Source organism: Piliocolobus tephrosceles, chromosome 4 (assembly GCF_002776525.5).
Source record: "Piliocolobus tephrosceles isolate RC106 chromosome 4, ASM277652v3, whole genome shotgun sequence".
NCBI classification, from domain to species: domain Eukaryota; kingdom Metazoa; phylum Chordata; class Mammalia; order Primates; family Cercopithecidae; genus Piliocolobus; species Piliocolobus tephrosceles.
The window spans coordinates 130,214,707-130,230,700 of NC_045437.1; the positions used below are offsets into that span (position 1 = coordinate 130,214,707).

The 15,994-nt window shown below is 42.3% G+C and overlaps 1 protein-coding gene across 4 annotated transcripts; it reads right to left on the reverse strand.

Moving 5' to 3' along the window:
• Positions 1 to 6,929: 6,929 nt before the first annotated feature.
• Positions 6,930 to 13,760, reverse strand: PTTG1 (PTTG1 regulator of sister chromatid separation, securin). Of its 4 annotated transcripts, none has more exons than XM_023218768.2 (6): positions 13,684 to 13,760; positions 13,164 to 13,265; positions 12,669 to 12,850; positions 11,315 to 11,408; positions 7,783 to 7,941; positions 6,930 to 7,068 (listed from the first exon to the last, which is right to left on the reverse strand). In XM_023218768.2, exons 2-6 carry the CDS (start codon positions 13,252 to 13,254, stop codon positions 6,989 to 6,991), a joined length of 606 nt encoding a protein of 201 aa, XP_023074536.1. In that variant the 5' UTR covers positions 13,255 to 13,265; positions 13,684 to 13,760; the 3' UTR covers positions 6,930 to 6,988. The 4 variants fall into 4 exon arrangements, with proteins under 4 accessions (XP_023074536.1, XP_023074533.1, XP_023074535.1 ...); XM_023218765.3 differs by having other exon boundaries at positions 12,669 to 12,853; XM_023218767.2 differs by having other exon boundaries at positions 13,653 to 13,759.
• Positions 13,761 to 15,994: the final 2,234 nt, after the last annotated feature.

Consider the following 15,994-nt stretch of genomic DNA (forward strand, 5'->3'; position numbering starts at 1 on the left):
ACCTCTACATAAAATTTTAAATCTATCGATGTTTTAGAATTTATTAAGAATCATCTAATTTCACTTTTATTGAGTTTAAAAGTAATGTTTATGCTTTTGCCATATGACTTTATTTCTTTAACAGCAACGCTTGATATCTATTATAAATTGTGTCCCTCCTCCCCACCTCAAAGTTCATATGTTGAAGTTCTCACCCCCAGCACCTCAGAATGTGACTGTATTTGGAAATAGGGCCAGTAAAGAGCTAATCAAGTTAAAACAGGGTCATTAGGGTGGGCCTAATCCAATCTAACTGCTGTCCTTCGGAGAAGGGCACAGGTAACACAGAGGAAAGACTGTGAGAGGACACAGTGAGAAGCCAGGGACACAACTGCAATAGAAAAAGAGAGCCCTCAGAAGAAACCAACCCTGCCACAGCTCGGTCATGGACTTCCAGCCTCCAGAGTCCTAAGAAAATAAATGTCCATTGTTTCAGTCCCTCAGTCTGCGGTGTTCTGTTATGGCAGCCCTAGCACACAAATACAACATCCACATCAGGAGTAGTCTTAAATTACATAAATTTATGGTAATTATACAAGGTCTTCAGGAACACAAGCCTCCCATAAAACTTGACAGCCTTGTGTCTGAGTACCCAGTAGGCACCAAGCATCGTGTAGTTTTTGTCTGCTGCTTTCTTAGTTCCCCCTTCTTTCTCTGTCTCTTTTTTAAGGTATGAATCCATGCCTGTCTTTCCCTCTCTCCCCTTTGGCATCTCACATACCACCCTCTGCCTCTAACTACAAGACTTAAATACGATGTGTTGTACGGCTCTAGTCACATGCCCAGTTTTCAAACTGAATACAGAACATCATACTCAACTAACTTTTCATCTTTCCAGTAAGATGAAGATGCTTCTGAGTCATGTGACCTGCCCCTGACTTACACCTCTGGGCTAGTGTCCCTTCCTGCAAGAGTGCAGGAAGCCAGGAGCCAGCCTGGCTTGGGCTCTGAGCAGCATACCAAAGGCAGGCAGCTCTCACCTCTGCAGCAAGGCTGCAAAGCGGAGGTGAGTGCTAGTGCGTGCCATTGCCATGGAAACCCACTCCCACTCCTCAAGCAGCAGAGGAAAGTGGGGCCTGCGGTCTGCTCCACTATGTGCTCTGAAAAGAGAAACAGCTCATCAGTCCCAGGCTCCTCTTGTAGCAAAAAGAGGCCTCTTCAGAAGGGGGTGTAGGCACAAATCTTCCCAGGAGCCTGTGCACACAGAAACAAAGGGAGCCACTTTGCACTCATTCTTCCTGCCATGATTCAATTTCACAAACTGATCATTCATCTACTCCAGGCAAGACACTGGACTTGGAGACTGCAAGGATAAACAAGACCCTCATCCAAGTTCACTCTGGCTAAAAAGGAGAGACAGATCTGCTGTTTGATTGTTCCTATTGCTTGAAAACATGCAGCTAAGGCCCCCAAAAGCCACTGAGTATAGCATATTCTAAAGTTAGCTCCGGGCTTGCCAAGAGATGCCAGGCCTAGGAGCATCAACCATCAGAAGCAGAAAGAGGCTTGATAGATGAGGTGGTCCACTTTTGGGGTGTTTGCAGAGAAAAGCTGTGTCCATGGTGGGAGAGGTGTTCCTCTCCTTCCTGCAGCCATGAAAAGCTTTAAATGAACACATAAAGATAGGAATCTTCAGGAAGGGGAGAATGGCCTCTCACCCCCAGATACACACCTGCTGAGTTGAAGGAGAAATAGGTAAGCCCATGCTGGTGCCACCAACAGAACCAAGACTGGTGAGAGCAAGGGCTCTTGAGAGAGCATTCTGGGACTATTGGTGCATCCTTTTGAGTCTTCTCACTGCACTATGGGGAGAAGGAGAGGATCGTCAGCATGTGGAGACTGACTGCAACTTAAAGATTGGTACCTGCTCCTGGCCCAGAGATTTCTCACAGTGGGACACCTGCTGGAGTACTCAGGCCTACAGGGAAACCTTCACCCCATTCTGGTTCTGCAGCCCTCAAAGAGAATGGAAAAGACCCCAGTGGTTAATAATGGAAGGGCAGAGGCCATGGACAGCCCCTGGACCAAGCAATAGGAGGACCCACCTGAGAAAGGTGTGGGAAGAGAGCCAGGCTGCCATTCTGAGGAGGGACAGGGTCTTCAGCCATGGAAGAGAGGGTGATTCTCTACGTAAGGACCTCCCCATGAGCAGAGGCTGCCAGCATGGTGCAGAGCGCAACAGCCAAAATGAAGCCAGCACCCTCCCCATAGCCAACAAGTAACCTGTCACAGGAGCAGACTCTCTTCTCCCTCCAGCTGTCCTCCCAGGCTTGGGGCTGGACTAAGCCCCCACGAGGGTCCTAACACCGGAAGGGGAGAGGGGACATGTGTGGCGAGCAGAGCATACACATGGGCTTTTGCCAAGCTCTCGCCTGTCCTGGGGGAGAGGGAGAAGAACCTGAAATAGGTTTGAACCTCAAGTTTTAAAATAAGCAAAGTTTAATTTTAACCAAAAGTACCTGGAAAGCTGTGAAATCTGTCTGAATGCTGCTCAGCATCACCCACCACCCAGAAAGGAGGATGGGTCAACAAAACATGGTTGGTGGCAATTAAGGAAGAAAGAAACTCAGTTTATATTTCCCCTGCAGAGCTGGAGCTTCTCGGTCAACAGGTTATACCTGGGCTTGGCGGGGCACAGATAAACAGATGACCAGGAACTGTCTAGGGTGGGAGAAGCTGATCTCCTAGACTTGTGCCTGCCCCCACCACTCTCTCTCTGGAAACCTTGAAGTCAGGCTCCCTGGCCCGGATACTGTGTGATGCTAACAGTGGGTACATTGCAGTCACTGGGTCTCTAGGAACAGGGATCCCCAGGGACTGATGACATCTTAACTCATTTCAGCAAGTCCCTGAGCACCTGTCACATGCCAGGCAGAGAATACACCACTGCACAGGACACACCCCATGCAGCTCCCAATATAGCGGAGAGGGCCAGACACAGCTGAGCATGGTAAGTGCAAGGAAAAAGCTAAGGTGAGGGGCTAAGTGAACAAATTGGGGGATACAGAATCTGATCTTAGGGTATCAGAAAAGGCTTCTGGTAAGAAAAGCATCTCACTGGAGTACTAGAGATGGACAGGTGTGAACCAGGTGAATGAGGAGAGGAAATTACAACCCCAAGGAGCCACCACAAGGCCATGTGAGCCACACTGAGCAACTCAGACTTCATCCGGGTGGCAGAGGGACATCATTCCAAAGTAAATGAAGTGGGGAATGAGTGCTTGATGGGCGTTGGTTTATTTTTGGGGGTGATGAAAGTGTTCTGAAATTAGATAGTGGTGATAGTTGCATATACTGCATGAACTAAAAGTCACTGAATTGTACGTTTTTAAATGAATTGTCTTATGTGAATGTTACCTCGATTTAAAAAAAAAAAAAAAAGACGGGCGTGGTGGCTCATGCCTGTAATCCCAGCACTTTGGGAGGCCGAGGTGGGTGGATCACAAGGTCAAGAGATCAAGACCATCCTGGCTAACATGGACCCCATCTCTACTAAAAATACAAAAAAAAAAAAAAATTAGCCAGGCATGGTGGTAGGCACCTGTTGTCCCAGCTACTCAGGAGGCTGAGACAGGAGAATGGCGTGAACCCAGGAAGCAGAGCTTGCAGTGAGCCAAGATCGTGCCACTGCACTCCAGCCTGGGTGACCCAGCGAGACTCCATCTCAAAAAAAAGGAGTACTTGGAAGGAACTTTCAAAGGCAACCAAGATGGAGTAACAGGGACCAGATTTACTCTCCTGCCTGAAACTAAAACACAAGACAAAATATATGAAACAAGGGCTTCCCAAACAGCAGACATCAGGCGACGAAAAACCGCGATGCCTGAGGAATGTGAGATAAGTGAGGTGAGGCTGATGACTGTCCTCACTGGCTACTTTTGAGTTTCCAGGCCTCAGAGTAGGGAAGGGAGGGAGGCAGGCAGAGCCCAGTGAATTTCCTGAGTTGAAGAGACAGAGCAGAGAGTCAGGCCAAGGCAGGCCAAGTTTGCAGAGCAGAGCACTGGAGAGGAGAGAGCTACACAGAGAGAACCCTGGAAATTTGTAGAGGGTCTCCCTGTAATATTCAGAAGGGCGCTGATCCATACATGCATGAGAAAACAAGCTGAAAAGATCAAGGGAAGAATTCCTGAAGCCCACACAGGGCTGGGAATAGTGTCTTCTCCCACCAGCTAGACAGGCAAACCTCATAATTCAGGGAGCAGCAGAGTCCTAAGCGTCTGGCACTTCAGTAGCAGAGGGAAATTAGCCCTGGGCTAAATGCTGCTCTGGTGATGCCTAACCTTAAAGGCAAGTCTCAAATGAATCAAATTGCTTCTAGGTACCTTACCCATACTCCAGAACAAAGGTTAAGAATAGTAATAGAATTGTAAAAACACCCAGCATGAAAAAAGGTAAAATCCACGGCTGGCATGCAAAGAAGTAGGAAAATACAACTTGTGGTAAAAAAGAAGAAATGGTAGCAAGATAATGGCATTCCTGACTGTTAGCTCCTACTCTAAGAAGGTACAGGATCCTGAGAGGCAGTCTCAAAGGTGGTGTAGAGAAAGGTAGAAGGATTACAGAGTTGTAAAGGTATGAATAAAGTCTGCCTTATTTCAAAAAGTATCAAAGTATCAGAACTTAACAAAATAGCAACAACCCCCACAAGATGCAAATTATCTGTATTAATGGAGGAGCATCTGCTGAAAGTTCTGTCTCAACACACATTATGCACACTGCAATCTGATTAACAGCAGATGAAAAGATCAGATCCCTCCATACTTAGTCGTGACCCAGAGGACAGCAATTAATTGGTAAGCGACTGACTAGTCTCCTTGCTCCCAGCCCTTGGTTCCCTCTACCACAAAAGACAATTTTCCAAAGCTTCAGTTTGTGTTGCAGAGTATGAAAGCCATTCAGAACTATACTTTGCTTTTTTTGTTGTTTTTGAGAGTGTCTCACTCTACCACCCAGGCTGGATTACAGTGGCATTATAGCCACTCAAGTTGTAAGCTTGACCTCCTGGGCTCGAGCGATCCTCCTGCCTCAACCTCCTGAGACTAGGACTACAGGTATGTGCCTCCACACCCCACTAATTAATTTTTTTAGAGACAAGGGTCTTACTACATGGCCCAGGTTGATATCGAGCTCCTGGGATCAAGCAGTCCTCTCGCCCCACACTCTCAAGTGCTGAGATTACCAGTGTGAGCCACTGTGTCCAACCTATACTTTGCTTTTCCTAGCAGTCCTATTTTACCTGAGGATGCTAAATCTAACTCTCCCCTAAAGCCAAATGCCCTAGTAGTCTTATGGTATTATCTTCTCCTAGAAGTCTGCCTTTCTACTAATTCCAGAAAGTCACACTGATTCAGTTATATTTAGAAGGTAAACAGTTTTAAAACCAGGATAAGCAGTTGTGGGTGTTCTTAGTATTTCATGCCTAATATCCTTCAACTTCCTTCAGTAACAATGCCAAAGGGTTCACATTCTAACTTGACCATAGAAGCTACTGATGTATCAAGGGAAAGACTTCTTATATAACTTAGCATCAAGCAAGGGTCAAATTCAGGTGACTACATGGCCCAAGCAAGTCAAGTTAGTTAAGTAGGCTAGGTCTGAGCAAGTCAAGTTAGTTAAGTAGGCTAGGTCTGAGAAGAGACACAAAAAGTAAAAGGATCATTTCAGTTCTCACTAAGGCCATTTAAGGCAGGGTCTGTGGGATAGAAAGCCTACACTCCACCCAAAAGGCAGCAGCAGCAATCCACCTCCAACCCCAGCAAGTGACAAAAATAGGGTCTACTATGGACATATCTCTTTTCTTTTTTTTTTTTTTTTTTTTGAGACGGAGTCTCGCTCTGTCTCCCAGGCTGGAGTGCAGTGGCCAGATCTCAGCTCACTGCAAGCTCCGCCTCCCGGGTTTACACCATTCTCCTGCCTCAGCCTCCCGAGTAGCTGGGACTACAGGCGCCCGCCATCTCGCCCGGCTAATTTTTTGTATTTTTTAGTAGAGACGGGGTTTCACCGTGTTAGCCAGGATGGTCTCGATCTCCTGACCTCGTGATCCACCCGTCTCGGCCTCCCAAAGTGCTGGGATTACAGGCTTGAGCCACCGCGCCCGGCAACATATCTCTTTTCAAGAACTCTCCAAAGCCAGATTGGTGAAACACTAGCATTTTAAATAGTGGAAATGATTAAGGTTTTTAAAATATCTACCCCCTCCCTCAAAAAAAAAATAAGATAAAACCTATGAGCAACCATTTGCCATCTCTATTTTGATTCCAACCTCAGAACTGAGATCAAAATACCAGCTCTATCATTTTCTAGCTCTTCACATCTTTGACAAATCAATGAACTTCTGAGCTTCATTATCTTATCTGGAAAACAGTGTCAAACATTAAACACAATAATGCTTCTCTAATACTCACGTCCAATACAAGGTAAATAACTAAATACAGTTTCCTATAGGTGGAGTGTAGACCTTACTATCAGTAAATTATCTCCAGTGATCTTCAAGGAACCTAATTGAAGATCCCAAGGAGGTTGAATTCTCAGATTTAGAGCCTTTCAATACTGAGTATTAAAGTCATTAGAAACTAAGGCAAATCAGCAATAAAGAATGCCTAGCAATAGATACTTAATGAGTTGGAAAGAGCTCTTCTAATTAAGAGATCTAATAACTGTCATTACTTAATGGCCGCAAAAAAATCAATAAAGTATACATTGAGAGGTTATACTTTTCAGGAAAAACAGTGGTGGCTTCTAAAATAAGCTGTTAAACCAAAAGGATTTAAGTTTTTAGAAATCAGACAAATCTCTATTGTCACATTATAGACTCTTTGTTAAACACCTCAGCTAGCTTTCATATTGTTTTAAGTAAACTCCACAGAAAAGCAAACACAATACTTGGAAGAATCTGTTAAGGAATGCTTTATTAATACAAATACACACAAACTCTGAAGCACTAAGCAATTTAAATATCTATGTCACAGCAAACAGGTGGCAATTCAACATCCAGGGTCGACAGAATGCTTGAAGGAGACTGCAACAGATCTAGAAAACAGGAATCTCTTATTAAATTTCTGCAAATCGTTGAGTCATTGTCCATACCAACATAGATATCAGCTGTCAAAAACTCATGTTTTTCCCTTTGTCTGATCAATCACCTCCATCCCCTCCTGACACACACTTTTTGGAATATGTCTGTGGCCCCAGAATTGACTTTCATTAGGAAGTAAGTCTTAGAAGTATCTGAATCTCTTAGAGACCAAAGTAAGAGCTAACAGTCTCACTAATGTAACTTATTAGCACAAATTATCCCACATCAGAACAAACAGAAAACATAATGATGGCTTTGACTACCAGTTCAAAGACCTCAAACCTTCTGCAGTAAGAAATTATTGTCAGTCTATGCTACAGCACAGGTGTTTTGATCTTATATTAGCTTTGGATATAATATGGAATCATCATTCCAACAAGTTTATTATATATGCTTCAACTTACAGCCTAAGAAGATGTAAGGGAGAATTAATCTTTTGGCTGTAACTAAGACTATCCAGTTTCCAGAATAACAATTTTACTGGGGCATTTGGGACTAAAAAGCAATACCAATTGAGAATAGTTTATTTTTCTGAAACCTTATCCTTGTCATTTGAAGGACAGAAATGAGGACAGGCTCACCTCCCGCACAACTTTGTTCCCACGGTAATGGAAGTGTTATGAAACAAATTGTTTGCAGCCCTTCTAGAAAGGCACTTGCTCACTTACCGGATTCCCATGGTGGAGAGGGCATCTTCACAGGTGAAGGGGGGCCCAGCTGAAACAGCTTTTCAAGCTCTCTCTCCTCGTCAAGGATCATGAGAGGCACTCCACTCAAGGGGAGGTGCGCAATCTGGTGCTCTTCAGGCAGGTCAAAACTCTCAAAGTCTGTTACAGAGAGAAAGTGTTTCTGTCAGGGCAGCAGTTCTCAGTGTGGGCTGTAGACTCCTTGTGGTCTGAGACACTTTCAGGGGGTCCATGAGGTCAAAACTATTTTCATGACAATATTCACAACTTTTCCCACTGGGTTGACATTTGTAATGATGGTACCAAGGCAATGGTGGATAAAGCTGCTGGTGCCTCAACACAAATCAAGGCAGTGACAGTAAACCATATGAGCAGTCTCTATGTTCTGCATCTTTCTGCACTTGTAATTTAAAAATGCCAGTTTCGGCCGGGTGCAGTGGCTCAAGCCTGTAATCCCAGCAGTTTGGGAGGCCAAGACGGGCAGATCACGAGGTCAGGAGATCGAGACCATCCTGGCTGACCGGGTGAAACCCCGTCTCTACTAAAAAAAAATACAAAAAACTAGACGGGCAAGGTGACGGGCGCCTGTAGTCCCAGCTACTCGGGAGGCTGAGGCAGGAGAATGGCATAAACCCGGGAGGCGGAGCTTGCAGTGAGCTGAGATCTGGCCACTGAACTCCAGCCTGGGCGACACAGCAAGACTCCGTCTCAAAAAAAAAAAAAAAAAAAACAAAAGCCAGTTTCACTTAATGTCACTTCACCATATGCAGTAGAAAATATTAATTTTATTAGCTCTCCATCCTTGAGAAGATGTCTTTTTAATGTTCTGTGTGATAAAATGAGAAGTATGCCATAAAGCACTTCCACTGCACACCAAAATATAATTATCTCAAAGCAAAAGGATTTGTCTGAGTTGCAAGCTAAAACTAGAGAACTTTTTCCTGGAATACTGTTTTTACTTGAATTAACAACTGCAAGAAATCCCATGGTCACTCAGACCTGGATGCCTGTCACACTTTTTCTCAAAGGCATGAAAGAAATCTATCACCTCAAGGAAAACTGACAGGCTTTGTTACCAATGGCAGAATATAAAATGTCAAAATTTTGTCAAAAACAAAAAAATGAATTTTTTTTTCTGAGACAGAGTCTCACTCTTTCACCCAGGCTGCAGTGCAGTGGCACGATCTCCGTTCACTGCAACCTCCGCCTCCCGGGTTCAAGCAATTCTCCTGCCTCAGTCTGCCAAGTAGCTGGGATTACAGGCGCGCCCACCACGCCCGGATAATTTTTGTACTTTTAGTAGAGATGGGGTTTCACCATGTTGGCCAGGCTGGTCTTTAACTCCTGACCTCAGGGGATCTGCCAGCCTTGCCTCCCAAAGTGCTGCAATTACAGGCATGAGCCACTGCGTCTGGCCAAAAAAAGGAATTCTGGAAAACTTATCTGCAGTCATTAGCTTGACAGGTGCTTTAGACTTTTTTGATGAGATCAGTTGTGATACTAATGTGCTTTTGATATTGTATAATAAAGCATCTCAACATATGGGTATCTACATATCTCAGTGAATCAATATTTCTGAATGATCAATGCAAGATAGATGCAAGAATAAAAGATACATTCCAGGTGCAAAACAGACCAATGGATTTTACTGTCAAGATACAAAATGCTCATTGATATGGTTTCAGATTCCACACTGCAATTATATATTCAGAAACAGTCACTTGTGGGGTTTTAGTGTAGTGGCAAAGAAAACTATGCACGCTTATCTGAAAAGACTATTAAAAACATATCTTTGTGAGGTCAGGTTTTCTTCATATATTTTTCAAAAATATAAACCATGACATTCTTCTCAAAACTTTTCCAAAACAAATATTTTATGTTAAAAAAAATTTACATTAATGTAATGTGATTACTTAGTGAATATCTTAAGTTTTTCAGTTTTAATTTCTAAATCTTTGTCCTTAGGTATGAAAGTTCTCTAAAGCCTAAGTACTCAAGAATTAGTCTGCTCTTTTTCAAGTCTGGTAAAACCCAGAAGTCAAGAAAGAATTGAATGATATGTGACTACTTAGCTTAAAACCACTGAATTGTAAAGGAAATAATAAACAGACAAAAGACTCCAGAGGAAAGAAGTCTGCAATATAAGGGGAGCTAATTTTATCTACAGAGAGCTCTTTAATCAAAGAAAAACACAAACAGGAAGTTAATAAAAGAAAAACTAAGCAGCCAATAATCAAATATGCTCACCACACAAATCTGAAACAATGAAATATTTCTTTTCTGATAAAGATTAGAGTTTTAAAACATTGATAGTTAGTGAACATGGAGGAAGCAGACATCTTCATCCACTGTAGATGGATTTAACAATTTACACTATTCTGAAGGGCCACTTAGCAATATCTCTTTCCTCTAACACAGGATATTGTGGTCTTCATTCTTGATCAATATGCATAAATCTACCTCATTTTCCCCAATGGCTGAATGATAATTATTAGCACGGATGCACCACATTTTATAATTTTAAAACTTAATCACACAAACCCTCGAATCCAGCAATCCTTCTCAGTTTCCCTCCTGATGTACTCACAAACTTGCAACGAGACCATTTCAAGAATACTAGTCGTAGAAATATTTGTAGTTTCTAAAAGCCAGAAAAATCTGAATGCAAATTAGTAAAAGAATAACTACATGACCTCTTTGGCTAAATAAAAGGGTAAAAGATCCAGCTCAGAAATCTGTAAGGCCCTCCCTGATCTGCCCCCACACCTCACCTGTATCCTCCCCTTCACTCTGCCTGTATTTTTCCTAGAAACCACTTCAGTCCCTTTTCCTACCTCAGGATCTTTGCACCACTTTGACCTACAATGCTCTTTTTTCTGGCTCACACTCACAGTGAGATGACTTGTCCAGCATCTGACTTTCCCTTCAAATTGTGGGCTCCCACAGGCAGGGCCCATCTTGTTAAACAGTGTGTCCAGCACCTAGCGATGCCTGACACACAGTGGCTTCTCCTCAAATGGTTGAGTAAATTCAAGCTGGAAAAGCTGTTTCCAAAACAGAAAATACTTCATATACATGTAGCAGGTTGAAGAAATTTGAAAAACACGTCTTCACTGTCTTATGTAGATTTTTCTAACCAAAGAAATAATCCTACCAAAGCACTCTCAGGCATTGCTCAACTTGCCATAAAGCTCACTTTCTAAAAGGCTTGTGAGAAAAACTGTCCACAATGGGACTTACTCAATATTCATGAATACATCTTACCTCCTCTAGGTGATAAGCTTTTACAGACTGGAACAATGTCTTCTATATCTTTGTTCCTATTCCCCTCCTGATCTAAGATGATACCTTGCAAATAATTCCATCAGCAAGTACATTTGTCCAAAACAACCCAGATTCAGACAGTCTCATTATAGTTTTTGGTCATATATTATATTCATATCAAGTTACAGCTGAGCTGAATACTAAGAAACTAAAGGCCAAAAGCACTTTTTGCAATTACAAAAGATACTACCTAGAGGATTGAAGGGAAAGAATTTTTCTATTTCTGGATAAGCATCATCTGAGGCAGGAACAGAGCTTTTTGTTTTAACAGTCTTCTCAGTCATCTAGAACAGTCAAAGAAAATATGGGTTAGTGAGAGTGGAAGTCTCATTAGCTGATTAGTTTTTAAATTTGTCAATTTCATGCTGCCTTCTAAGAAGCCATAATCCTTAGTTTTCATAATTACACTTAAATATACTTCAAATAATATGATTCAAATGTAATTCGAGTAGCATGACTCAAAAGTTAAAATCTGAAATTTTAAGTACCAGCACCTGTCAGCATAAGTTATCAAGAATGCAGTTAATTCAGACCTAATCAATGCAATTATTCAACCTAACAGAGGAGAAAACGGGCATGAATCACCCAGGATAGTAGCTAATCATCAAAGCCATTTTTGGCTTATAGGAGTGTGATTTTCCCGCAAGTGTTACCTAATTATGTGCTTGGTTAATATTAAAAACAAGTTTGTGTTCCTCAAATACACTGAGTAAGAGGCAGCAAGACATTGTCAAGGACTTGAGAAAAACACCATGGGCGATCTCCTAGTCTGGAGTTGACAGGTCTACTACAGTCTACTACAGAAGGGTGCTACAATGGAAGCCGGCATATTCCTGATTTATCTCACCTCACGTATGCATGCCTAGAACTCCCTATGGGGTTCTCACACTTCCGTTCTGTGTCTCATTGTTTTTGCCATATCTTTGCAATTCCTGTATTTAATATTTTTAAGTTAATTCACTTTTTTAAAAAGACATCTTTGTCCTAAGTTGCACTACATGTAATTAACCAGTTGTTTCCTAATGCAAATTAAACAAAACAGTTATTCAAATAAAGTGTTAATCCTCATGCTAACGTCATCTTTCACAGCAAAGTGCTCTCAGTCTGGGATACACAGACCTGTAGCTTGTGACCCACACTCACACAAACATCAACATGCTAGCAAATTGTCACCTAACAAACTGCTGCTTGCCCTGGAAGGCTAGGTGGAGAATGGCAACACCTGTGCTATTATAGCAGCAACAGAACCTCTTAAGGCACCCTCTCTCAGTACGAATCTAAGTAGATACCACCAATCAGTTTTAAGACACTAGTTAAGGACAGGTGAGGGACAAATATGCATTAGCTGCATCTGAGATTTCCAATCTCAAGGCACCAAGAGGTCCACAAGGACAATCTGAGTTTCCTCCACTACTCTGCTTGCTAACCTCTATTTCCCTTCTACTCAGAGGGAAGAAAGCTGTGTAGGATGATGCCAATCGTCATTTATTTAAGAATCAAAAGTGCTTACGTGTTTAAACAGTGTCTTTATAGCCAATACTTACCTTTTTGGCAGAAAAGTTTGGCTGTTTTTGTTTGAGGGGTCCCTTGGTCTTTACAGACTTTTCTGTAGCTCTGTTGACGTTTCCCAAAGCCTTTCTTGTAGCTTTAGGTAAGGCTGGTGGAGCATCGAACGTTTTGCCAAAACGTGGTGTTGAAACTTGCGATCTTCCATCTAAGGCTTTGACTGCTGAAGAAAAAGTCTTACTATAAGAATATTCCAGCAGCAAAATACCTGTACAACTTGAATACTGTGTATGTAAACTTGACCTAACTCTCACCCCCAAACCCACCCCCCATTATTGGTAGTGGTATGGCTCTGATAGGCCTAATAGCTGAGATTCAGTACTCCCTTAAATCATCCCATTAAGATACTGAAAATGAAAAAGGACCAATAACAGACTTGACTCCAACTGCTCAAAAAGTACACTAAATGTCTCGTCCAGCTCCAGGCCACGTACGCAATACCAGTGTATCCGACTGCAGCCTTGTGTACTTACAAGGTCCAGACTCCAACTTCAGCCCATTCTTAGCAGCCACACGGGTGCCTGGTTCTCCATTTTCCTTATCAACATAGATTACAGTAGCCATTCTGGATTATTCTAAGAATGAGAAATACATATTAAATACTGGGTAAGGTGGGAAAAGCAAAGGTATAGCAACATACCAAAGTTTCTATCCTAGGGATGTCCACACAAAAACAAGAACTAAACAGAGGGACAGTCACGGGCGTGAGCCAAAAAGTACTTAATTCAGCTCTCAAATCTTTCAGCCTGAGTCAGAGGCTCTAAGGACCCGAGGAGCAGGCGGTTTGGGGCTGGCACTCCAGAGAATTGCCAAGGGTCCAGTTCGCAGTCCGAGACCGCGCTCAAACGGGCTCGGAGCCACCTACGCCCCAGGCAGTCCCCCAACCCCAACCCCAGCCCCAGCTTCAGCCCCAGCCCCAGCCTAGCCCCAGCCCGCCTCCTTCCCCACCCGACCAGGCTCACCTAACCAGCCGCGACCCTCCCGTTCACTCACGCAGCTTCCAACAGCCACATTCATCTAAGGCGGCGGTGAACGGACGCGGCGCACTCCCGGTTTAAACCACAACTCGCGGCCCAATTGGCTCTTCCGCTCAAGAGGCGGGGCCGGGGGCGTGGTCACCAAGCCGAACCAATGGAAGGGACCTAAGCACCCAGGACTCCGCCTCAAAAGCTCTTTCTTGCAAACTTTGTGGCACGTTTTCCCGGGAAAAAAAAATCTAGGGTCGTGTAATATTAAAAAAAAAATTGAGAGGCTTTTTTTTTTGCTCTCCATATTATTAAGCTGCATGGACTGTGGTACTGGCTCAATAACAATGTTTCATTGCTTTAAGATATATTTTTTAAATGGCACCGTAGAAAGGATGGAAAACAAATAGAAATATTGTAGAAATGGTCGAAACAACCAATGTTGGGTCTAAAGAATACTAGGAGAGAAAAATTTTAAATTAAGAAGAAATGTAAGTACAGATAGATCAAACAGCAGCGTTTGAGTCATTCTCTTATGCTCATGATTAAGAACAAACTAATCATTCCCTAATCTTAGGATTATCCTCAACACTTCAGGCTAAGATGCTGTTTCTGTTATACCATCACGAATATGTTTTAGCAACAAAATTATGATTCTAATGAATACATAATTTAGTCTTCCCTTAAAATCCTATCATTTAATACTGATTTATTTTAAACCTCTAACATCTCAATAATATACTAACCGAAGCTGTTTGGAAGGGCTTGGCCAGGGAGCAAGAGAACATCAGAGAGATAATAAAGATATAAAAAAGGAATTCCAGTTTCCCAGATATGAAAAGAAATTTTGCTTGAAAAAGTTGACGACCTTTTCCTGTTTCTATAGTAAAATGAAATACATTGAGCAACCCACAAGATAAAGGTATACATTCAAAAGATAAGGCTGACCTGTGTCATTCAAGCTCCGCTTCCCACAGGTCACCATATATACATTTTATACCTGCAGATCTGCTGAGATAGAGGAGTTGATTCCATATTACTCTTTCACAAAAGGCTTAACACTATACCTGACATAGACATGGTTCTCGATATATGCCAGTTCATCATCTCTTCTTCCCTGGTGTTTCAGCACCAATATTGATTGAATGATTCATTCGTTCACAAATATTTATTGAATACCTATTAAATGGTGGACTTTATACTAGGTATCAAGAAGAAAAGAGCCTAACTTAAGGTGAAGAAAAGAGGAAAGACAGAAAAATATGCATACCTTTATTGTCCCTTCACTGCTCTCTTTCCTTTATCCCCACCCCTTATTTCCTCCTATATCTCCTAAATTTTACATCATCATATTATATTATCAGCATTCAAAGTGTTAATTTTTGAGACTAAATCTTTACAACACCTATAGCTTCCGAGTGGGGATTCTCTATCTACAGAGGTTTTGGGGTGCAAGGTTTATCTCCTTAGGATGTCTTCTTTGTTTCACCAACAGATAGCATTGTTTCTCCCAAGGTCATGCATCAGCTGTAAACCATAACCACCCTCTCTTTGAATAACCACTGTTTTCTTACTAATGATGCCCTCAGACCAGCTTTGCTATTACTATTACTGGAAATACTCAATTGCTAAACCACCCTCACTCCTAACAGCACTTAGTCCCTAATCAGTTACTCCTAATCCTGCTTTACAAACAGCAACCCATCCAGAACCAATCCCAGCTTTCCTAGACCTTCCTCAGAACCCTCCAGAGGGACCTCAAGTCTTAGAAAAGATTCAACTCTCTTGTCCTGGGCTTTCTGATTCCTCTTCGAGATGTGCTCTCCTGGTGGTTTCGGCTAATTAGGCCTTAACACTCCTAAGCAAATTTCAGGAATGTTTTTAAGTGGAAAAAAACAAAGCCTGAGTGATTCATAGACTCTACTCACTTTCACGCTAGTCTCTGTTTCTTCATCTACTGCCCTGTAAAAGCAAAATTAATATTTATGCTCCTAAACTCCAGGTATTGCAAATTCTTAATACAAAAAAAAAATAGATTCTATTATGTTGGGCTATTTTATTGAGGCAGGAATGGTAGCTATTTTAACTTTTACATTCAAAAAGGATACATGTTATGGGGGGCAGGGAGAGAACAACCAGAATAGAAAGCACAAAGAAAAAAAAAATCACAAGAAATTCTACCACGAAAATTAGTTTATTTTCCAGTATTTTATTTCACATGTATACTTTTAAAGAAGGGATGGGATAGCATAGATACTAATGTTTCTCCAAAATGGAAATCGTCGTGTTTTTTCCTAATGATAACGTGCCTTACGTTCTCACAGCACCTGGTATTCCTT

Coding starts and splice junctions, on each gene's coding strand:
- PTTG1 (XM_023218765.3), bottom strand. CDS start 13,254: ATGGCTACTGTAATCTATGTTGATAAGGAAAATGGAGAACCAGGCACC. Junction 7,942..11,314: donor CTTTCCCTTCAATCCTCTAG/GTAGTATCTTTT, acceptor TCTCTGTAACAG/ACTTTGAGAGTTTTGACCTG. Junction 7,069..7,782: donor CTCTCCACCATGGGAATCCG/GTAAGTGAGCAA, acceptor CCTGTTTTCTAG/ATCTGTTGCAGTCTCCTTCA.